This window comes from Chiloscyllium punctatum, chromosome 2, assembly GCF_047496795.1.
Source record: "Chiloscyllium punctatum isolate Juve2018m chromosome 2, sChiPun1.3, whole genome shotgun sequence".
In the NCBI taxonomy this organism is placed as follows: Eukaryota; Metazoa; Chordata; class Chondrichthyes; order Orectolobiformes; family Hemiscylliidae; genus Chiloscyllium; species Chiloscyllium punctatum.
The window spans coordinates 147,431,184-147,455,886 of record NC_092740.1 but is presented as its reverse complement, the minus strand read 5'-3'; the positions used below and the strand labels follow the sequence as shown (position 1 = coordinate 147,455,886).

The 24,703-nt window shown below is 41.1% G+C and overlaps 1 protein-coding gene across 3 annotated transcripts in view; it reads left to right on the top strand.

The window, feature by feature from the left end:
- The window catches only part of tmod1 (tropomodulin 1), a 103,194-nt gene that overhangs the window by 58,272 nt on the left and 20,219 nt on the right, over positions 1-24,703 (top strand). For all 3 annotated transcript variants that reach the window (XM_072590074.1, XM_072590055.1, XM_072590066.1), the window contains exons 5-7: positions 13,880-13,969; positions 14,533-14,663; positions 20,962-21,069. In XM_072590074.1, the coding sequence (XP_072446175.1) occupies positions 13,880-13,969; positions 14,533-14,663; positions 20,962-21,069 (329 nt within the window). The remainder of the gene's footprint in view (positions 1-13,879; positions 13,970-14,532; positions 14,664-20,961; positions 21,070-24,703) is intronic.

Genomic DNA, 24,703 nt, shown 5'->3' with positions numbered 1-24,703 from the left:
CCGCTGAACTAATTCATGGCCTTTACTCATTCTTCAGTATACCTTGGTCAGGGGATTGATACAAAATTGAACAGTTATTTTCCTAGATAGAAGATGTTTGGTAGGTTTGACTTTATTGCATTGACTGCAGGAGTTGGGAGACTTCACCAGTTTCCTCATTTCCCCCTCCCCCACCTCACCCCAGTTCCAAACTTCCAGCTTAGCACCGTCCCCATGACCCATCCTACCTGCCTATCTTCTTTTTCACCTATCCACTCCACCCTCCTCTCTGACCTATCACTTTCATCCAACCCCCATCCACCAATTGTACTCTTTGCTACCTTCCCCCACCCTCCTCCCTGACCTATCACCTTCATCCCCATTGTGGTTCTGTTCGCCGAGCTGGGAATTTGTGTTGCAGACGTTTTGTCCCCTGTCTAGGTGACATCCTCAGTGCTTGGGAGCCTCCTATGAAGCGCTCCTGTGATGTTTCCTCTGGCATTTATAGTGATTTGTATCTGCCGCTTCCGGTTGTCAGTTCCAGCTGTCCGCTGCAGTGGCCGGTATATTGGGTCCAGGCCGATGTGCTTATTGATTGAATCTGTGGATGAGTGCCATGCCTCTAGGAATTCCCTGGCTGTTCTCTGTTTGGCTTGTCCTATAATAGTAGTGTTGTCCCAGTCGAACTCATGTTGCTTGTCATCTGAGTGTGTGGCTACTAAGGATAGCTGGTCGTGTCATTTCGTGGCTAGTTAGTGTTCATGGATGCGGACTGTTAGCTGTCTTCCTGTTTGTCCTATGAAGTGTTTTGTGCAGTCCTTGCATGGGATTTTGTACACTACATTGGTTTTGCTCATGTTGGGTATCGGGTCCTTTGTCCTGGTGAGTTGTCTGAGAGTGGCTGTTGGTTTGTGTGCTGTTATGAGTCCTAGTGGTTGTAGTGGTCTGGCTGTCAGTTCAGAAATGTTTTTGATGTATGGTAGTGTGGCTAGTCCTTTGGGTTGTGGCATGTCCTCATTCCATTGTCTTTCCCTTAGGCGTCTGTTGAAGAAATTGTGGGGGTATCCGTTTTTGGCGAATACATTATATCGGTGTTCTTCTTCCTCTTTTTGCAGTTCTGGTGCACTACAGTGTGTTGTGGCCCTTTTGAACAGTGTCTTGATGCAACTTCTTTTGTGTGTGTTGGGGTGATTGCTTTCGTAGTTCAGGAATTGTTCTGTGTGTGTGGCTTTCCTGTAAACCTTTGTGGTGAATTCTCTGTTCAGTGTTCTCTGTACCATCACGTCTAGGAATGGGAGTTGGTTGTCCTTTTCTTCCTCTCTAGTGAATTGGATTCCTGTGAGTGTGGCGTTGATGATCCGGTGTGTGTTCTCTATCTCTATGTTTTTAATGATTACAAAGGTTTGACATCCGGAAGCGGCAGATACAAACCACTATAAATGCCAGAGGAAACATCACAGGAGTGCTTCACAGGAGGCTCCCAAGCACTGAGGATGTCACCTAGACAGGGGACGAAACGTCTGCAACACAAATTCCCAGCTCGGCGAACAGAACCACAACAACGAGCACACGAGCTACCAATCTTCTCCCAAACTTTGAACCTTCATCCCCACCACCACTCACCTATTGTACTCTGTGCTACTTTCTCCCCACCCCCACTCTCCTCTCATTTATCTCTCCACCCTTCAGCCACTCTGCCTGTATTCCTGATGAAGGGCTTTTGCCCGAAACATCGATTTTCCTGCTCCTCAGCTGCTGTCTGAACTGCTGTGCTTTTCCAGCACCATTCTACTCCAGAATCCTGTAGGAGTTGGGAGATCATGTTGTGGCTGTACAGGACATTGGTTAGGCCACTTTTGGAGTACTGTGTGCAATTCGGGTCTCCCTGCTATAGGAAGGATGTTGTGAAACTTGAAAGGGTTCAGAAAAGATTTGCAAAGATGTTGCCAGGGTTGGATTGTTTGGGCCATAGCGAAGGCTAATAGACTGGGGCTGTTTTCCCTGGAGCATTGGAAGCTGAGGAATGACCTTATGGAGGTTTATAAAGTTATGAGAGGCATGGGTAGGGTAAATAGGTAAGGTCTTTTCTTCAGATTAGGGGAGTCCAAAACTAGAGGGCAGCGGTTAAGGTGGGAGGGGAAAGAATTAAAAGGGACTCAAGGGGCAACTTTTTCACACAGAGAGTGGTGCATGAATGGAATGAGCTGCCAGAGGAAGTGGTGGGGGCTGATACAATTGCAACGTTTAAAAGGCATCGGGGTGGGAAGGGTTTAGAGGGATATGGGCCAAATGCTGTCAAATGGGACTAGATTATTGGAGAATGTCTGGTCAGCTTGGACAAGTGAGACTGAGGGTCTGTTTCTATGCTGCACATCTCTGTGACTCTATGATTATGACTCTAACTCAGCTTTAATGCTACAATATTGAATTATTCACTGACCTGAACTGAGTGACGTGGAGGGTAAAGAATGTTGACGGAGTGAAAAACAAGGCAGAGTTCTCACATGCTCAGACTGGAATGTTAGCCCCAATTTAGAAAGGATCAGTCAGTTTGTGACTACCCAGTGGTTAATTAATCTTCCAACACTCAGCATCTAGGGTCAAAAATGAAAGATAGCTGTTTGTGGAAAGTTTTGGCAGAATCATCCCATCAGAAGTGACATGGGTCAGAGTCTGTCAGTGTCCATATCAATGTCTGTAAGTGGATCATTTTAATATTGAATTGAGTTAATGTCTGGATAAAAATACTTAAAGTAGCATACAGCGATCTTTGAAACTCCATCTCTAAAAGCAGCAAGTGTTTAGAATCCTTGATATACGTCACGGAAATATTTGTGCTGTCCTTAATAAATCACCAATAAATATTTGCAGTTGTAATTCTCACCCTTGGCTCAATTAGTAGCACATTGCTTCTGAATAAAAACGTTGTGTGTTCAGACCACACTCTCCAAACTTGAACACTCAATCTGGGCTAATGAAAAGATGCAGAGCCAAGGGACTGCTGCATATCTCCTTCAGATACTGACATTCAGCTGAGACCACACCTGCTGGTTCAGGTGGATGGAAAAGATTCCGTGGCATTATTTGAGAAGAAGCAGAGGGTTCTCTTGGTGTAGAGGCCAACATTCTTCTCACCAATAAATTCAGATAATCTGATCGATTGTTTATCTCATTTGTCAACTATGGGAATTTGCTCTGTGCATATTGATTGCTGTTTGCAAAATAGCACTGACTGAACATTAAATAAAGATTCCATTGGTTGTAAACCTCTTTAGCCTTTTCTGATGATAAAGTACTTTCTTGTTTTATATAATTATTGATTGTGAGTCATTAGAATGGACACAAGTACAATTTTAAAATCTATTACTCTCACATCGTAAGGTACATTAGTGCATTCATTTAAAATAACAGGAAGTACCGATAATCGATTTAATTACACTATAGCTGTTTTGAATGGAATGATGTCAATAAGCTGTCTATCATTGTACCATAAATGGGATTATTGCTGACTGCAGCCCTATGTCACTTCAGGTTTAGATAAATTAACTGTACCTGTCATCAATACAATAGCTATAAGAGCAGGTCAGAGACTAGGAATACTGCAGCAAATACTCACTTCCTGACTCCTCAAAGCCTGTCACCATCTACAAGGCACAAGTCTGGATGGGTGCAGCTCCAACAACACTCAAGAAGCTTAACACCATCCAGGACAAAGCAGCCCACTTGATTGGCATCACATCCACAAAGATCCATTCCCTCCAACACCAATGCTCAGCAGAAGCAGTAGGGTATGCCATCTACAAGATGCACTGCAGAATTTCACCAAAGATCCTCAGGCAACACCTTCCAAACCCACGACCACTTCCCTGTAGAAGGACAAGGGCAGCAGATATCTGGGAACACCATCACTTCCAAGTTTCCCTCCAAACCACTCACCATCCTGACTTGGAAATATATTGCCATTCCTTCACTGTAACAGGGTCAAAATCTTGGAACTCCCTCCCTAATGGCATGTGGGTCAACCCACAGCAGGCGAACTGCAGAAATTCAAGAAGGCAGCTGACAACCACCTTCTCAAGGGCAACGAGGGATGGGCAATAAATGCTGGGCCCAGCCAATGATGCGCATGTTCCATGACTGAATACAAAATTGCTAAATATACATCTATCATCTCTCAGAGGTTGAAAAGCAGAAAAGGCATTGAATTAAGGTTACTTTTGAAGTTGAATTAAGTGTGAGCCTTAAGGGTTTTCTTGTTTCACCTTTATTAAACTCAGCATGAAGACACAAGCAGACTATGAACACAGTTGGATACGCTTCATAGGTGGCTGTCTGTGAGGCATGCCTTTAGAGTGAGACACCAGTCTGTACATCTTTTTGACTTTATCAAGCCTCTTTATTTTAATTTATTGCCTTTCTCTTGCTGGATGATCTCATATTGAGATTCCTTTCCTTACTTTTCCTTTATATCAGGATATATCTTCCACTATAAGTGTCTTCCTATGTTTATCTAGCCTGTTTGAAAGTTTCCTTTACCGCATGTATTTCAACTTAATTATCTTATGTCCACTTTAGTCATGTCCAAGGAATATCAATTTCTTTCTATAAGGATAAATCAAATGATGAACAGATTTAAGTTTTAGCTTTGGGCACTGTCAGTAATACATCTGCAAATTGGGCTTAAAATTACTTGTGTTTTGAAAAATGATTTTTGCCTTGTGTTGGTGATGAAGTCCATTTGCATTTTGCCAAATGCACGCTAATTGTCATGAACAGAGCAGTTAGGCAGAATTTTAAGATATAAGAACGGGGCCATCCTGAACCGTGGAATCTTACTTCAAACTGAGAACATTTTGAAGCAGTAGTATCATCACCAAGTCCCATTAATCCATCATGTCTGCTTGCCGGCCTGTATTGCCTTCCAGTCTGGCAGCAACTAATATTAAAATTATCAGCTTTGTTTTCAATTCCCTCCCCAGTCAGCTCATTCCCTATTTCTGTCACTTTGCCCAATTTTATAAAGCTTCCTCCCTTCAATTACGACTGTGTGTGTCCTTTAATACGATTGCTTCATCATTGGTTGCTGTGCCTCATTTCTAAGCTCTGAAATTCCCTTACTAAACATTTTTAACCTCCTGAGTCTCTCTCTCCCCCTTTAAGACACACCATAAGTTGTCTTTGACCAAGCTTTTGGTTTCCTGCCTGAATATCTCCATCAAATTCTGTGAATTACAGATACTTTACTGAACTCAAAGTGGAATATAAATACAAGTGTTGCAGAAAGACAAAGGTTGAGAATCTGAAGGGAGATTACAGAGAGTTAGGCAGAAATTTAAAAAGGAGGTCCTAGAATGTAGTAATATCTGGATTACTCCCAATGCTACGAGCTAGTGAGGGCAGGAATAGGAGGATAGAGCAGATGAATGCATGGCTGAGGAGCTGATGTATAGAAGAAGGATTCACATTTTTGGATCATTGGAATCTCTTTTGGGGTAGAAGTGACCTGTACAAGAAGGACAGATAGCACCTAAATTGGAAGAGGTTTAATATACTGGCAGGGAGATTTGCTAGAGCAGCTTGGGAGGATTTAATCTAGTAAGGTGGGGGAGTGGGACCCAGGGCGATAGTGAGGAAAGAGATCAATCTGAGACTGGTACAGTTGAGAACAGAAGCCACTCAAACAATCAGGGACAAGGTAGGACTAATAAATTAAACTGCATTTACTTCAATGCAAGGGGCCTAACAGGGAAGGCAGATGAACTCAGGGCATGGTTAGGAAAATGGGACTGGGATATCATAGCAATTATGGAAACATGGCTCAGGGATGGGTAGGACTGGCAGCTTAATGTTACAGGATACAAATGCTACAGGAAGGATAGAAAGGGAGGCAAGAGAGGAGGGGGGAGGTGTGGCATTTTTGATAAGGGATAGCATTACAGCTGTGCTGAGGGAGGATATTCCCGGAAATACATCCAGGGAAGTTATTTGGGTGGAACTGAGAAATAAGAAAGGGATGAGCATCTTATTGGAATTGTATAATAGACCCCCCAGTAGTCAGAGGGAAATTGAGAAACAAACTTGTAAGGAGATCTCAGCTATCTGTAAGAATAATAGGGTGGCAATGGTAGGGGATTTTAACTTTCCAAACATAGACTGGGATAGTGTTAAAGGTTTAGATGGAGAGGAATTTGTTAAGTGTGTACAAGACAATTTTCTGATTCAGTATGTGGATGTACCTACTAGAGAAGGTGCAAAACTTGACCTACTATTGGGAAATAAGACAGGGCAGCTGACTGAGATGTCAGTGGGGGAGCACTTTGGGGCCAGCGACTATAGTTCTGTTAGATTTAAAATTATGATGGAAGAGGATAGACCAGATCTTAAAGTTGAAGTTCTAAATTGGAGAAAAGCCAATTTTGACAGTATTAGGCAAGAACTTTCGAAAGCTGATTGGGGGCAGATGTTTGCAGGTAAAGGGACGGCTGGAAAATGGGAAGCCTTCAGAAGTGAGATAACAAGAATCCAGAGAAAGTATATGCATATTAGGGTGGAAGGAAAGGCTGGTAGATATAAGGAATGCTGGATAACTAAAGAAATTGAGGGTTTGGTTAAGATAAAGAAGGAAGCACATGTAAGGTACAGACAGGATAGATCGAGTGAATCCTTAGAAGAGTATAAAGGAAGTAGGAGTATACTTAAGAGGGAAATCAGGAGGGCAAAAAGGGGACATGAGATAGCTTTGGCAAATAGAATTAAGGAGAATCCAAAGAGTTTTTACAAATATGTTAAGGTGAAAAGGGTAACTAAGGAGAAAATAGGGCCCCTCAAAGATCAGCAAGGCGGCCTTTGTGTGGAGCCACAGAAAATGGGGGAGATACTAAATGAGTATTTTGCATCAGTATTTACTTTGGAAAAGGATATGGAAGATATAGGTTGTAGGGAAATAGATGGTGACATCTTGAAAAATGTCCATATTACAGAGGAGGACGTGCTGGATGTCTTGAAATGCATAAAGATGGATAAATCCCCAGTCCCTGGTCAGGTGTACCCTAGAACTCTGTGGGAAGCTAGAGAAGTGATTGCTGGGCCTCTTGCTGAGATATTTGTATCATCGATAGTCACAAGTGAGATGCTGGAAGACTGGAGGTTGGCTAACATGGTGCCACTGTTTAAGAAAGGTGGTAAGGACAAGCCATGGAATAATAGACCAGTGAGCCTGACGTTGGTGGTGAACAAGTTGTTGGAGGGAATCCTGAAGGACAGGATGTACATGTATTTGGAAAGGTAAGGACTGATTAGGGATAGTCAACATGGTTTTGTGCATGGGAAATCATGTCTCGCAAACTTGATTGAGTTTTTTGAAGAAGTAACAAAAAAGATTGATGAGGGCAGAGCAGTAGATGTGATCTATATGGACTTCAGTAAGGCATTCGACGAGGTTCCCCATGGGAGACTGATTAGCAAGGTTAGATCTCATGGAATACAGGGAGAACTAGCTATTTGGATATAGAACTGGCTCAAAGGTAGAAGACAGAGAGTGGTGGTGGAGGATTGTTTTTCAGACTGGAGGCCTGTGACCAGTGGAGTGCCACAAGGATCGGTGTAGGTCCTCTACTTTTTGTCATTTGCATAAATGATTTGGATGCGAGCATAAGGGGTACAGTTAGTAAGTTTGCAGATGACACCAAAATTGGAGGTGTAGTGGACAGCGAAGAGGGTTATCTCAGATTACAACAGGATCTGGACTAGATGGGCCAATGGGCTGAGAAGTGGCAGATGGAGTTTAATTCAGATAAATGTGAGGTGCTGCATTTTGGGAAAGCAAATCTTAGCAGGACTTATACACTTAATGGTAAGGTCCTAGGGAGTGTTGCTAAACAAAGAGACCTTGGAGTGCAAGTTCATAGCTCCTTGAAAGTGGAGTCACAGGTAGATAGGATATGAAGAGGTTTACAAAATTATGAGGGACTTGGATAGGGTAAATAGGCAAAGTCTTTTCCCTGGGGTTGGGGAGTCCAAAACTGGAGGGCATAGGCTTAGGGTGAGAGGGGAAATATATAAAAGAGACGTATGGGACAACTTTTTCACACAGAGGGTGGTACGTGTATGGAATGAGCTGCCAGAGGAAGTGATGGAGGCTGGTACAATTGCAACATTTAAGAGGCATTTGGATGGGTATATGAATAGGAAGGGTTTGGAGGGATATGGGCCGGGTGCTGGCAGCTGGGACTAGATTGGGTCGGGATATCCAGTCGGCATGGACGGGTTGGACCGAAGGGTCTGTTTCTATGCTGTGCATCTCTATGACTCTGTGACTGTATGATTATCGTAAAAGTATCACCTCCAAGTTCCCGTCCAAGTCACACACCATCTTGATTTGGGCAAACCTTTCCTTCCTTATTATTGGGTTAAAATCCTCAAATTTTCTTCGTAACAGCTTTCCTGGATTACTTTCACATAAAGATAACTCACATGGGAGTACTGTCAGAAAGGTATTGTCACTGGACTAATAATCCGGGGATCCAGGTACTGCTCTGGGATCTCAGGTTTGGATCCCACCATGCCAGAAGGAATTAAACATCTGAGGAGGAACATGAATTGATTGGCATAAACACCTGTCTGGTTCATTGATATCCTTTAGAAAAACAAATCTGCCATCCTTCCCTGGTCTGGCATAAGACCATAAGAATGAGGAATGGGAGTAGGCTGCAAGGATGCCTACCTTGAAGATGTTCTTTCCTCTCTCTACAAGGATTTTAGTGAGTCTCTCTCTCACTGCAACCCCCAGGTCATCTCCTCTGCCCTGAAGCTCTTCAACCATTTACTGAACTCTTTGCTACCTTCTCCCCAGCCCCACCTCCCGCCCATTTATCTCTCCACCCTGCAGGCTCCCTGCGTTCATTCCTGTTGAAGGGCTTTTGCCCGAAATGTCGACTTTCCTGCTCATCGGATGCTGCCTGACCTGCTGTGCTTTTCCAGCATCACTCTAATCTAGACTCTAATCCAAAATGTGTAGGTCAGGTGAATTGGCCATGTTAAGTTGCCCATAGTGTTAGCTGCATTAGTTGGGGTAAATATAGGGTAGGGGTCTGGGTGGATTACTCTTTGGATGGTTGGGGTGGACTTGTTGGGCTGAAGGGCCTGTTTCCGTACTGTAGGGAATCTAATCTAAAAGAACTTTGCAGGGTCAAATTTGTCAAACCTGCTGCTTGAGCTAATTTTATTCTTTTAAGGTTTTACTTTAGAAATGTCATTCAATGCTCTCTGAGCATTTTAACTTATCAATCTCCTACCTTTTCCCCAAAACCCGGAATACTGTTTTTCTTTGAATAATTATCCAATGCCTTCTGAAATGACACAATTGAACCTGCCTCTACCACACTTCAAACAGTGCATTCAGACTCTAACAACTCACTGTACAAATAAGATTTCTCTCACCTCACATTTCCTTCTTTGTAATGCACCCTGACTCTCAGTCCATTTACGAGTGGGAACAATTCTACCTATCCAATCTGTCCAGACCACTCAGGATTTTGTAAAGCTTTGTCAAATCCCCTCATATCTTTCCAAATCCAAAGAGGACTCTCTCAACTTCCCTAAGTTTTCCTCAGAACTAAAGAGTCTTCTCCCTGGAACTGTTGTGATAACTACCTTCTACTCTCTCTAATGCATTCACATTCTTCTTAAAGTGTGACATCTGGAATTGTATACCAGACTCCGACTGAAGTCTGACCAGTGTCTTAAATAGGTTCATTATAACCTCATTGTTCTTGTATCTATGATCATATTCATGAAGCCTAGAATACTTAATACTTTATTAACAACCAGCTCTCTCTATCTGTCTGGCCAAATGACTTACAATACATATACATATACAAATATACTCAGACATTTCTACTGCTGCTGTGTATTTTTTAGTTTACATAATCTTTCCTTGTTCTCTGTACCAACGTGTATCACCTCACACGTCTCCATGTTTAACTTCATGTGCCATCTATCCACCCATTCCACCAAAATGTCAATATTCTTTTGAAGTTCTACATTATCCTCCTTGAAGTTTACAACTTCCCCAGGTATTATATCATCCACAAACTTTGATATTTTCTCTTGCACACAAAGCCAGTTGCTACCGTGCCTCTTATTCCATGACCAGTAATTTTCTATGAGGCGCAGTGGGCCACCACACTTTGAATTAAACCACATCACAATCTGCAACCTTATATCCCAGAATATCACCCACTCTATTAGATTACATTCCCTACAGTGTGGAAACAGGCCCTTCGGGCCAACCAGTCCACATCGACCCTCCGAAGAGTAACCCACCCAGACCCATTTCCCTCTGACTAACACTATGGGCAGTTTAGCATGGCCAATTCACCTGGCCTGCACATCTTTGGACTGTGGGAGGAAACCAGAGCACCCGGAGGAAACCCATGCAGACACAGGGAGAATGTGCAAACTCCACACAGACAGTTGCCTGAAGCTGGAATCGAACCTGGGACCCTGGTGCTGTGAGGCAGCAGTGCTAACCACTGAGCCACCGTGCCACCCATATTATTCCATCAAGTCAAGCACACTACCATGGTTTAATGAAAAGTGCAGGAGGGCATGCCAGAAGTAGCACCAAGCATACCTAATAATGAAGTGTTAACCCAGTGAAGTTACAAAACAAAACTAATCATGTGCCAAAGAGCATAAGCAGAAAGAGATAGATCTAAGCAACCAACAGATCCAATTTAAGAGACTTGCATAGGTCAGGAACAGGAATGGTTATTGCAGATTCCGGAATTTAGATGTCTCAGTAATAACAGAGAAGTTGGTAAAAGTAGGGAGGTACGACATTGTTAATCAAGGACAGTATTATTGTGGCAGAAAGGATGTTTGAGGTCTCGTCTACTGAGGTAGCACGGGCTGAGGTTAGAAACAGGAAAGAAAAGGTTATCCTGTTGGGAGTCTTCTAAAGGCCTTCAAATAGTTCCAGAGATGTAAAGGAAAGGATAGCAAAGATGATTCTTGATAGGAGCAAGAATGACAGGGTAGTTGTTATGGGGGCCTTTAATTTTCCAATTATTAACTGGGAATACTATAGTCCAAGTACTTTAGATAGGTCAGTTTTTGTTCAATGTGTGCAGACGGGTTTCCTGACACAGTATGTAGATAGGCCAACAAAGGGACAAGGCCACAGTGGATTTGGTACTGGGTAATGAAGCTGGCCAGGTGTTAGATTTAAAGATAGGTGAGCAATTTGGTGATAGTGACCACATTTCGGTTATGTTTAGTTTGGTGATGGAAAGGGATGAGTATATACTGCAGGGCAAGAGTTAGAGTTGGAGGAAAGGCATTTATGAAGTCATTAGGCAAGATTTAGGATGCATAGGATCGGGAAGGAAACTGCAGGTGATGGGTGCCATTGAAATGTGGAGCTTATTCTAGGTACAGCTATCACGTGTCCTTAGTTAGTATGTACCTGTTAGGTAGGGAGGAAGTTTTTGAGCGAGGGAGCCGTGGTTTACTAAAGAAGTTGAATCTCTTGTCAAGGGGAAGAAGAAGGCTTATGTTAGGATGAGACTTGAAGGTTCAGTTAGGACACTTGAGAGTTACAAGTCAGCCAGGAAAGACCGAAAGAGAGAGGTAAGAAGAGCCAGGAGGGGACATGAGAAGTCATTGGCGGATGGAATCAAGCAAAATTCTTAAGCTGTCTATAGGTATATCAGAAGTAAAAGAATGACTGGAGTAAGATTTAGGCCAATCAAGGATAGTAGTGGGACGTTTTGCGTGGAGCCAGAGGAGATAGGGGAAGGCTAAATTAATATTTTATGTCAGTATTCACACAGGAAAAAGACAATGTTGTCGAGGACAATACTGAGATATAGGCTACTAGATGAGAAGGGATTGAGGTTCACAAGGAGGAGGTTTTAGTAATTCTGAAAAATGTGGAAATAGGTACATCCCTTGGGCTGGATAGGATTTATCCTAGCATTCCCTGGAAAGCCAGGGAGGAGATTGCAGAGTCTTTGGTTTTGATCTTGATGTCGTCATTGTCAACGGGAATAGTGCTAGAAGACTGGAGGATAGCAAATGTTGCTCCATTATTCAAGAAAGGGAGTAGTGACAACCCTGGTAATTATAGACCAGTGAGCCTTACTTCAGTTGTGGGTACAGTGTTGGAAAAGATTATAAGAGATAGGATTTATAATCATCGCGAAAGGAATAAATTGATTAGGGAGAGTGAACATGGTTTTCTGGAGGGAGGTCATGCCTCACAAACCTTATTGAGTTGTTTGAGAAGGTGACAAAACAGATGGATGAGGGTAAAGCGGTTGATGTGGTGTATATGGATTTCAGTAAGGTGTTTGATAAGGTTCCCCATGGTAGGCTATTGCAGAAAATACGGAGGTGTGGGATTGAGGGTAATTTAGCAGTTTGGATCAGAAATTGGTTAGCTGAAAGAAGACAGAGGGTAGTAGTTGATAGGAAATGTCAATCCTGGAGTTCAGTTACTAGGGGTGTACTGCAATAATCTGTTTTGATCATTTTTATAAATGACCTGGATGATGGCAGAGAAGGATGGGTTAGTAAATTTGCAGATGACACCAAGGTTGATGGAGTTGTGGGTAGTGCCGAAGGATGATGTAGATTACAGAGGGACGTAGATAAGCTGCAGAGTTGGGCTGAGAGGTGGCAAATGGAGTTTAATGTGGAAAAGCGTGATGTAATTCACTTTGGAAAGACTAACAGGAATGCAGAGCATTGGGTTAATGGCAAGATTCTTGGTAGTATAGATGAGCAGAGAGATTTCAGTGTCCACGTACATAGATTTCTGAAAGTTGCCACTCAGGTTGATAGGGTTGTGAAGAAGGCATACGGTGTATTAGCTTTTATTAGCAGAGGGATTGATTTTCAGAGCCACGAGGTCATGTTGAAGCTGTACAAAACTCTGGTGTGGCCGCACTTGGAGTATTGCGTATAGTTCTGGTCACCGCTTTATAGGTAGCATGTGGAAGCTTTGGAAAGGGTTCAGAGGGCATTTACTAGGATGTTGCCTGGTATGGAGGGAAGGTTTAATGAAGAAAGACTGAGGGACTTGAGGCTGATTTTGTTAGAGAGAAGGTTGAAAGGTTACTTAATTGAAACATATAAGATAATCCAAGGGTTAGATAGGCTGGGACAGTGAAAGCCTTTTTCCTCGGATGGTGATGACTAGCATGAGGGGACAGAGCTTTAAATTGAGGGGTGGTAGATATAGGACAGATGTCTGAAGTAGTTTCTTTACTCAGAGAGTAGTAGGGGCACAGAATGGCCTGCCTACAACAGTAGTAGAATCGCCAACTTTAAGGGCATTTAAATGGTCATTGGATAGACATACAGATAAAACTGGAATAGTGTAGGTTAGATGGGCTTCATGGATCGATGAAACATTGAGGGCTGAAGGGCCTGTACTGCAGTGTAATATTCTATGTTTTATGTTCTATTTAAGCTCTGCAGTCTTGCCTCACTCAGTTGTGAATGGTGGTGCATAATTAAACAACTCATTGGAGGACAAAGCTCCACAAATATCACCATTCTCAATGATGGAAGAGCCCAGCACATCAGTGGAAAAGATAAGACTGAAGCATTTGTAACTACCTTTTACTACAAAGTGCTGTGTGGAAGATCCATTGTGAACTTCCTATCAAGGTCTACAGCATCACAGATGCCAGTTTTCAGCAAATTTGATTCACTCCAAGATACCAAGAAACGGCTAGAGGCACTGGTGTGCCCTGACAGCATTCTGGCAATGCTACTGAAGATATATGCTTTAGAACTTGCCCTGTCCTGAGCTGTACTATTACAGCTATAACACTGGCATCCATCCAACAATGTGTCATTAATTTTGTGTGTCTTTTGTTTTTCTTTATAGCTATCCTTGGTATGCACACACTGATGAGCAACCAGCAATATTATGAAGCTCTTGCCAGTAGCACCATAGTTAACAAGGAAGGTCTTAACAGTGAGTAAGATGCACACCATGTTAAAAGCTGGGCCATTTTGATTTGAGCCTCAAATGATTAAAACTGTGTTATTGATAAATGTGATTCTGTATTTTTTCCAATACAATTCAAGTTCAAACTCCAATGGTCTCTTTTAGGCATTTAGATCTATTGATTGTATCTAAGCTCATGTGGTTACTATGGTATTTCGGATTGACGGATCATCTATTTAAAATGCATTAGCTATTTCCTATGATCAGATTGGTAGGTGTTCTAAATCCTCATCCAAACAGATTTCAGAGCTGAGCTGCTTGCATTCAGAATGGAAATTTGACAATTAGTGACCTTCTAACTAATATTCCTGGACTTAGTTACAGAATAGTGTTATAAAGGTGAGTTCGTGCTCTTCTTCGTCAACATTCCCTGGTTAGGACATTAGTCCTGGATTGTAGCATGCAGAATTATACTAAATGGAATGTTTTCCTTAGATTATTGGACTACTGTAGAGCATTAATGGTGAGCAGGTTTATGTTGGGAACAATGATTTTGTAGTACATCCTTGTTAACACTCTTCCTTGTGTAGGTGTAATCCAACCCACGCAGTACAAACCAGTTCCAGATGAGCTGCCAAACTCTACAGATGTGGAAGAAACCCTAAAGCAAGTTGAGGCAAATGACCCTGAACTTGAGGAGATAAACCTCAATAACATAAAGGTGATTGCAGACACCTCATTGTTCTTTCTTTGTCTGATTTGCTAGAATTTTCTTCAACATAATTGATAAATGAAGAAAAAGGAGGGAATTCCAAATATGAGAAAGATGTCACAGATCAATGTGAGGATTTTGAGTGCTTGAGATAACAAAGTAAAAAGGAAACACAGGGAAATTGTCATGGGAATAACCACAATTGTGTTAACTATGTATTAAGGATGTTTAATTAGCTAATTCGATTTTAGTTTTGTTCCATCTTCGCACAAGTACACTTTTCAAAAGAGCACCTATTAGCACAGGAAGTGTGAATAATAATTAACACAGGAAGAGGAGTAGGGCAAATTACTGCAGATGCTGGAATCCGTACTGAAAACAACAAACGCTGGAGATCACAGCGGGTAAAACGGTATCCAGGGAGAGAAAGCGAGCTAATGTTTCAAGTCTAGGTTTAGAATAACTTAATATCAGGTTATAGTCCAATAGGTTTATTTAAAAGTACAAGCTTTCAGAGTCTAGATGACTCTTCATCAGAACTTAGTGTGGAGGGGGCAACATTTATGCTATATTTGGTGGGAGCGAGGGGGTGTTGTGGGGGTGATGGGTGTAAAGTGCTGCTAGAGAAGAGATCTCGATAGTTCAGATTAAGCAATCAGGATGTCAGAATGGCAGAGCAATGGTGTGCCGAACTGCCAGACTGGAAAGAACAGACACTGGGTGAGGTGGGAGAGAGGACATGGTAACAGAGAATGCAACAAGTAAAGCTAAAAGAAAAGCCCTTTCTCTTAGATTTACTTGTAACATTTTCCAATTTCTTCCCTTTTAGATTTACTTGTTCTACTCTCTGTCGCCATGTCCTCTTTCCCTTTCCCCCACCCCGGAGGGATTGTTTGCCCTTTCAGGTTTTTGGCAGTTAGACACACTATTGTTCTGCTATTCTCACATTCTGTTCACTTAATCTGAACTATCAATATCTTTTCTCCACAGGCTCCCTACATCCACCACCCCACACCGCCGCCCACCAACTATAGCATAAATGCTGTCCCCTCCACACTTCACTTCAGCTCTAAGGAACAGTTATCGAGATTCAAAACATCAGCTTGCTCTCTCTACATGGATGCTGTCTGACCCGCTGTGATCTCAGTCAAGAGGAGTAGGGCAATTAGTTCATTGAATCTGCCCATCAATTTTACCTCACATTGTTGATACCTTTGGTTAAAAAAAATGTGTTACTGTCAGATTTAAAATTAACAAGTTTGCGAGCAGAGTTCCAAACTTCTAGCATGTTTTGTGTGTGTTGTGTTTCCTCATTTTACTCTTTAAACATCTGACTCTAATTTTTAGCCTGTGCCTCCTCAGTGTTAGTTTACCCAATCACTGGTAGTAGCTTCTATCCATGTAGTCTATCTATTTCTCTTAATATCTCAACCTATTTAGTCAGAGGCTACGAATCCTACAATGACTAACTCACTACCTGTTTCCCCAAAGCCTGCCCACCATCTACAAAGCACAAGTTAGGAAGGTGATGGAACATTCCTCACTTGCACCTTCACCAATACTCAAGAAGCTTGATACCATCCAGATAAGGCAGCCACATCCTCATTCATTCTCTCCACCAGTAGCAGCAGTGTGTACTATCTACAAGATGCATTGCAGAAATTCACCAAAGATCATTAGACCTTACAAACCCATGGCCACCACTGTCCAGAAGGGCAAGGGCAGCAGATGCCTGCAAGTTCTCCTCCAAGTGACTAATCATCCTGACTTGGAAAAATATGACCATTCCATCAGTGTCATTGGGTCAAAATCCTGGAATTTCCTCCCTTACAGTATTGCAGGTGTATTTACTCCAAATGGATTGCAGTGGTTTAAGAAGGCAACTCGCCACTGTTGTCCAGTCCTAGGTGCCCACATCCAATGAAAATATAAAAGGGATCTAAGGGGCAATGTTTCATACAGAGGATGGTACGTGTATGGAATGAGCTGCCAGAGGAAGTGGTGGAGGCTGGTACAATTACAACATTTAAAAGGCACCTGGATGTGTATATGAATAGGAAGGGTTTGGAGGGATGTGGGCCAAATGCTGGCAAATGGAACTAGATTAGGTTAGGATATCCAGTTGGACGAGTTGGACCGAAGGGTCTGTTTCTGTGCTGTACATCTTTAAGTAATTATACTTTTAAATATCTCGTAACCTTCTAACATTCAGGAATACAATCCTGATTATTCAACTCTCTTTGTATTGTTAGTTTAGATATGATTCTATTAAAGGTACATTGCTGTCCCCCTAAAGTCAATATGTCTTTATAAGCTCACAGTACTCCAGCAGTGGCCTAACAGAGCATTACGTGGCTGTAGCACAATTTCCTACCTTCTGAGTTTCTAACTTGCTTGATATAAAAATCAGCATTCCTTTGGTCTTTTGATTATTTTATGTAGTTTTTCATGCTACTTTAACTATATTCCTAAACTTTAAGCCCTCTGTGTGAGTCCATTAAACTCTGCATACATTTAACAAACTGAAGATAAAGATTCCATGAAAGTGAACTGTTATATGAGCTTTAATACTCTTAAGTTGTAAGAACATACTGGGATATATTTTCAGGACACACAGTATTTTCAGTTATGAGTTTGTAGCTTCAGAACAGGATGCTTTCTGAGTCATTATTTTGGAATATGACCAATGAGCAGCATCCCTCTCAATCCATTATCCAATTAGAGGTGGCAGGCACATTCAGGAGGAGGGAGCAGTCTTCACTACAGCCATGTGTCAGTGTGCTGCTAAGGTGAAAACCTCCATGGAGGATGTAGCAGAATCGTTGAAGGAGAAAGCTGAGGACCATAAGACCATAAGACCATAAGACATAGGAGTGGAAGTAAGGCCATTCGGCCCATCGAGTCCACTCCGCCATTCAATCATGGCTAATGCGCATTTCAGCTCCACTTACCAGCGTTCTCCCCGTAGCCCTTAATTCCTCTAGACAACAAGAGTCTATCAATCTCGGCCTTGAAGACATTTAGCGTCCCGGCTTCCACTGCACTCCGTGGCAATGAATTCCACAGGCCCACCACTCTCTGGCTGAAGAAATGTCTCCGCATTTCCGTTCTGAAATGACCCCCTCTAATTCTAAGGCTGTGTCCACGGGTCCTAGTCTCCTCGTCTAACGGAAACAATTTCCTAGCATCCACCTTTTCCAAGCCATGTATTATTTTGTACGTGTCTATTAAGTCTCCCCTTAATCTTCTAAACTCCAACGAATACAATCCCAGTATCCTCAGCCATTCCTCATATGCTAGACCTGTCATTCCAGGGATCATCCGTGTGAATCTCCGCTGGACACGTTCCAGTGCCAGTATGTCCATGGACAATCATCCATGAACCACAAACACTGGCCAAGAGAGCAATCTCCAGGAACCACACTTCCCATGGCAAGCATCTGCCCACACGTGCCAGCAGGTTTGTTTTTGCACCATGAAACAGTCAGGCTACATCTTTCTTTAATGCCACTTTGACTTCCTTGGTACTGCTGCCACCCCCGCGTAGCTGAGAATCTGACTGAACTTCGGGCTTGTGCAAAGCTGTCAAAGTTACATTGCTATTAGAAATTTTCTGCTAATTGCCCACTTAACAAGCTGAATTGCCTTCTCACTGTACCTGACAGGTTGCTGTCACCACCAGGATTAGCAAAAGGAAGTGATGTGTTCACTTCCCAATTTCCAAGGGATTATTATCATCTAAAGACTTTCATTATTTAGTGAATTTGTGTGTTAGCACAGTTGTTATTTCACAAGCAAATTACAATTGTCACTTATAGTTAATGGTATTATTAAACTTTTTCTTTAGCGCATGAAGAAAATATCAGATCAGTGTACAAATTTCTTAATTAGCATAAGGGTATGTCACAGTTTATATGTGAAACAGCAGAATAACAAATGTAGAGACATCTGCAGTCTTTCTCTTCTGCAACAAATTTGAACAAAGACCATAAATGCTGCAAATGCTCAGCAGGTCAGGAACATCAATCGTGAGACAAAGTTAACCACTTCGTTAGGGCATTGACCTGAAAATCAACTCCATTCCTCTTCAGTTTCTGATTAACCTCCAGAGGATGTCAACATTTTCTCTGTTTATTAATTAACTATAGATGCTACTTTGTTTTTATTAGTTTTGTATTTATTGTTTGACCTCAGTACTGAGAAAAAGCAACATATTTCCCATTTCAGCCACCTAATGTTAGTTTTCTTTTTAATTCATTCATGACACGGATGATAGACTAGTGTATATTACTCAACCCAAATTGTCTTAATGAAGGTAGTGGTGAGCAGCTATTTTGAACTGCTGCTGCCTTTGGGGTGTGATTATGTGTTGAAGATTAGCTGTATCTGTGAAATTATGACTAAAAGTTACCTTGTCGGCGGTCTTATATCCTTGACTTTCGCAAGAACAAATGGGTTAACAATTTTTCTTTATTCCTTTGTGGGATGTGTTCATTATTGGCAATGCCAGCATTTGTTGGCCATTCTTAATTGCTCTTGAACTGAGTGCTGAACTGGGACACATTGTAGAAGATCTGGAGTTACATGTAGGCACAGACCAGGTGAGGATAGCAGATGCTCACCCTGAAATACACTTGTGATCTGAATGGATTTTGATGACAATCAATGATAGTTTCATCATAACCATTATTGAAACAAGTGTTATGGACAAGGGAGAGAGGTAGATTGAATTGTTTTTATTCTTCAGTCTTCCTCTCTGTAAGCAGAGGTCATAGAGTCATAAAGCCATTCAGCACGGAAACAGACCCTTCGATCCAACCCATCCATGCTGACCATGTTCCCAAGCTAAACTAGTCACAGTTGCCTGCATTTGGCCCATAGCCCTCCAAACGTTTCTTATTCATAAACCTATACAAATATCTTTTAAATATTAAAATGTACCCGCATCCATCACTTCCTCTGGAGGTTCGTTGCACATAGGAACCACTCTCTGTGTAAAACAATTGCACCTGATGTCCTTTTTAAGTCTTTCTCCTCTCCCCTTAAAATTTTTGTCAACTTGCATCATCTGATTGGCAGTGGCCATGTTTTAGTCCAGCAAAGTCCATTTTACAATTAAACACCTCAGTGTAGCTTTTAAAACAACTTATGGTCTCTTTCAGGCACTTAATTTATTTACTGATTTCAAATTTCACTGGTTGCTATGGTGGGATTTGAACCCAGGTCCCCCAATTATTAGCCTCAGCCTTTGGATGGCTTGTCCAGTGAGCTCATCACTTCACAACCACTTCCCCTCTACGTATCCTCAGTGCTTTACTGGAATGTCAGTCTTTACCTTTTGTACTCAAAAATACTGCTTAAAAACTCATGCATTGTCATTTCTGTGGATGTATTGTTGGTTTAGCTCAGTTGGTTAGATACCTGTCTTGTAATACCACCAGTGTATGTACAACTCCCATACCAGCTGAGATTATCCTGAACTCTCCCATTGCCTGAGATTTGGCGACCATTAGGTTAAACCACCACCACCAGTTGAGACTCTCTAATAAGACAGCAGCCCACTGGGACTCCAGTGACTCTGCTTCCGTATACCTCAGGACTACTTCATTTTGATGGTATATGGAAAACAGTTTGCAGGCCTATGTATATTCAGGCTAAGTTGATAGGTCAAAAGTTATGAAGAGGAATAGTTTATCACAATTACATAGTGTGTAACCTGTGACTTTGATTCGGGGCTGACAGGTCCTAACACCTTATTGGAGGGTCTCAAACATAAAGTTGGCAACATCTGATGACGTGTTTAAGGAAATTAGAGGGGAGATGGAGTTTTAAAAAAATACACAGGGCTTCCACTGTCTTCACCATCTTGTAGCTTTAATGATGACATTCTGTTTGAAGTTGTACATAACACCACCTCCATACGAAAAAACTTTGAGGTTCAATTCCAAAGGAAATATGTAAGCAAACATAAACAAAAAGTAAACATTAAGAACAGAACATTGATTAAGAATTTGTCGTTTTTGCAAATGAATGAGTTAACAGCTGAATCAGGAATCAAATGGGACAAATTCAGTTTAGTAAACCTGGTCACATAGACACATTGGGCCGAAGAACCTGTTTCTGTGCTTGTACCCCTCTATGACTTTATGACCTGGAAGTTTAAGTTTCAGATACATGGTCCATGGCAACGAGAAGGAAAATATTATGAAATAGTGAAATCAGTAAGGTTTAAACTCTGTGGAAAAAAAAGATCGGCATTGAAACCCAATTTTTTAAAATTAAAATTATTTCATTTCAATATTTCTAGAACATTCCCCTTGCCACTCTAAAAGCATATGCTGAAGCTTTGAAAAATAATACACATGTGAAGAAATTCAGCATCGTAGGAACTCGAAGTAATGATCCTGTTGCTATTGTAAGTATTCCATGTTGGATTGACTTATTATGATTATTAGTTGTGATTATTGAAAAAGTGTGTTTGTGTATCTAGAATGTAGTTTTGTCTTACTCTCAAACAATAGCTGATAATATGGCACTAATTTGGGAAGTATAGTTAATACTGATGAAGACTGTGACAAATTAGGTGATGTTAAAAAAAACTTAGAGAGTGAGTCACATAAATATAAAGTGAATTCCAATATGGATAAGTGTGCGAAGTGATGCATTTTAGTTTGAGGTATAAGATGGCCGCCTACCATTGGTATCAATTGGGTAGAGAATCAGTAAGATCTATGGAGGCAGATGACCAATTCAGACTAACAGAGTCCAAAAATACAAAGAAAGTACTGGGGTTCATTTCTAGAAGAATATTCAAAAGCAGAGAGATTATGTTAAACTCATATTGGGCCTTAGTTTGGCCAGACCCAAGATTTCTGTGCTCAGTTTTGGTCCATGTATTAAATTGAAGAATATAGGAAAGGAAAGGAATTTACAAAATAATACTGTAATTAAGATATTCTACCTACCATTTATCTGAGATTCACTTCCAGATAGAAAAGGATCTGCTCGGTAACCTGATAGAGATCTTTAAAATTCTAAAGGGGTTTAATGTGGTCGCTGTAAAAGGAGATCTTTTTCCTTGTCAGGTTCCAAAACTAGGGACCATAAAAAATAGTAAAGTGAGTAAGGAAATTTGAAGAAATCTCTTTAGTCAGACAGTGATTGGAAAGCATGGGGTGGTTGGGCTTAATTGCATGCATGCATTGAGGATAAGCCAGATAAGTACCTGTAAGAGAAACAAAGAGAAGGAAATGCTGTTGAATTGAGATGAAGTAATATGGGAGGATCTTCATGTTGAGAATGAAAAATATATTCCTGTTTCTACACTATAAAGCTTAAGAATACTGATATGACACCATATAATTTGTGGTTATATTGTAAAAATTTGGCATTTACTTTAACGTTAGAACCAATCTAAAAGTTTACTAATGCTAATTAGTTATAGGATCAATTACAGATGCTGATATGTTCTCACAAGCCTTACAGAATTTATTAAGTTTGTCATAACAAGTACAAAAGAAATACTTCTAAATGAAAGCAGTGGTTTTGCAGTCTATCCACTTTGAGATGTAATTCATTACATGGATTGATTGGGCACAGATATCTTCTGTTGACTGAAGTTCTTCTGCCTTTGATGTTGCTTTTTGTGCATCAAATCATTCAAATCCATTCAAATCTTTGTTAACCCTTCCTAGCTACTACAGTCAGTATATCATCCACACTTCCTGAACTCAAATTGGCTTACTAGTATGTAAACAGTTCATCGTCAATCTTGGTTTGCCCACTTCCTGATGGATTTCTTTAAAATTCTTGGCACCTTGGTGATATTACTTCCTCTTGCCTCCTGATTCATTCTTTCACATGTCAATCAGTTTGTAAGATTATCCCTTTTATGACAGCTTGTCCTTTTTACTTTACCAACTCCTTAGATTTTACCAAGACAAGATGGCATTGGTGAAGCCATCTGTGTAATTGCCTACAGAATACAATGTCACTCCCAGTAATAAATTATCATCCAAATGTACAAATTGATACATCGAAGGAAATCCAAGGCTCACTACAGAACTGAATTGCAAAGTAATATATTTGTATACATGTACACACCCATATCTATACGTAAAGCCATGAGCCAAAACATAATTGTGTCTTTGAGTAAAAGTTCCATCCTTTTCAAAAGCATTTTCACAATTGTCAGCCTTAGTTACATTCACTTGAAGTATAGAGCAGCAAGGAAACCATAGACCTTACTTTTGACAAGGATCATGTGGCTTTAAACCCCATTGAAACTATTTTACAACTAACCGCAATGAATATAATTTAATTACTCACTTAATTAAGTAGATCAAAATGACTAAGTATTTTTTTAAAAAACACATTCCTTCACTATATTACTCACTGATTACTCCAAACACATTTACGCACATTCAAACACATGCAGTGTAGATCACCATCCATAAAGTATTTGTAAAGTTTTGTGTGTGCATTTTGTTATCTTTATCCATCCTAAACATTTGTCCATATTGGAAACTGAGAATATAAACAGAAAGTGCTGGGAACTCTTAGCGGTTCAAGTAGTTCCTGTGAAAAGGGAATGATCATTTCAGATCTAACCCCTTTCATCAGAACTTTTAGGGCACTGACCTAAAAATTTAACTCTGTTTCTTTGGCTAATGATTCTGCTTGACCTGCTGAGTATTTCCAGAACTTTCTGTTTATATTTCAGATTTCTAGCTTCCCACCTTTATCGAGTGGAAACTGGGAATGTAAACTCCTCACATTGTAATTACATTCACCTGCCAGTGGTGGCACTGCATCACCTCAACTTCATCCAATTCAAACTCCTTCTCTTGCAAGGCAACTCTTCAAATGCTTCACCCCATGCAACTAGCCACACTGCTGAAAGTTTGCTATTTAACTATTAATACTATTAAAGTGTACAAGCATAAGGGCAGAATGTATGACCTTAAAACATTGACTGTATAATGTCAGAGCAGAGTGGTGCAGTAAGCTTTGGTTCTCAAATACGTTCATCAGAATAGACCATTCAGCCCCTTGAGCCTGTTCTGCCATTCAGTAAGATTATGGCCTAACTTCCTATATCTGCTTTGGCCCATATCCCTTACTATCTCTGCTGAGGAAAAATGTACCTATCTTAGATTTAAAATTAATAACCAATCCAGCATCTACTGCCGTTTGTGGAGTTCCAAACATCTGCCACCCTTTGTGTGTAGAGGTGCTTCCTTGCCCAATCCAAGCTCCGGAGCCATTATGTTCGTGTCAGTTCATATAGCTTCCACCAGCGGCTCAATCACTAGTGTAAATAATAATGGTGAGAGAAGGCATCCCTGATGACAGCCTCTGCCAATGCTAAAGCTATTTGAACTTAACCTGTTGGTGATCAGTGCTGCTTTGGTATCACTGTATAATACTACAACCCATTTAGTAAAGACCTCTCCAACACCAAACTGTTCCAGCGTATAAAAAAGATATGGCCATTCTACCTGATCGAATGCCTTCTCTGCCTCTAGAGAGACAATTAATCCCGGTATCACTCCCTGCAGGCAGGCTTGTACCATATTTAAGACTCTTCTAATGTTATTAGTTGATCTGTGACCCTTTACAAACCCCATCTGGTCCTCTTTTATTATGAATGGTAAGACCCTCTCCAGTCTTAATGCTAACATTTTTGAGAGAATTTTAAAATCCATATTTAACAAGGATATGGGTCTGTATGATGAGCAGTCATCTGGGGCCTTTCCCTTCTTCAGAATGAGACAAATATTTGCTTCTCTCAGAGAAGGTGGGAGGCAGCCCTGACTATGTGAATAATTATACGTATTTATGAGTAGCCTGGCCAGTTCCCCTATAAATTCTTTATAGAACTCAGCCTGAAATCCGTCTGGTCCAGGAGCTTTGCCACTCTGAAGCTGCCTCACCGCCTCCTGTACTTCCTGGGATGCCAGGGGGCATTCAAGAACGACATCTTTTAAAGGTTAGGCCCGGGAGGGCAAGATTTTTAAAGAAAGACTTCATCTTCTTTGTTCTAGCCT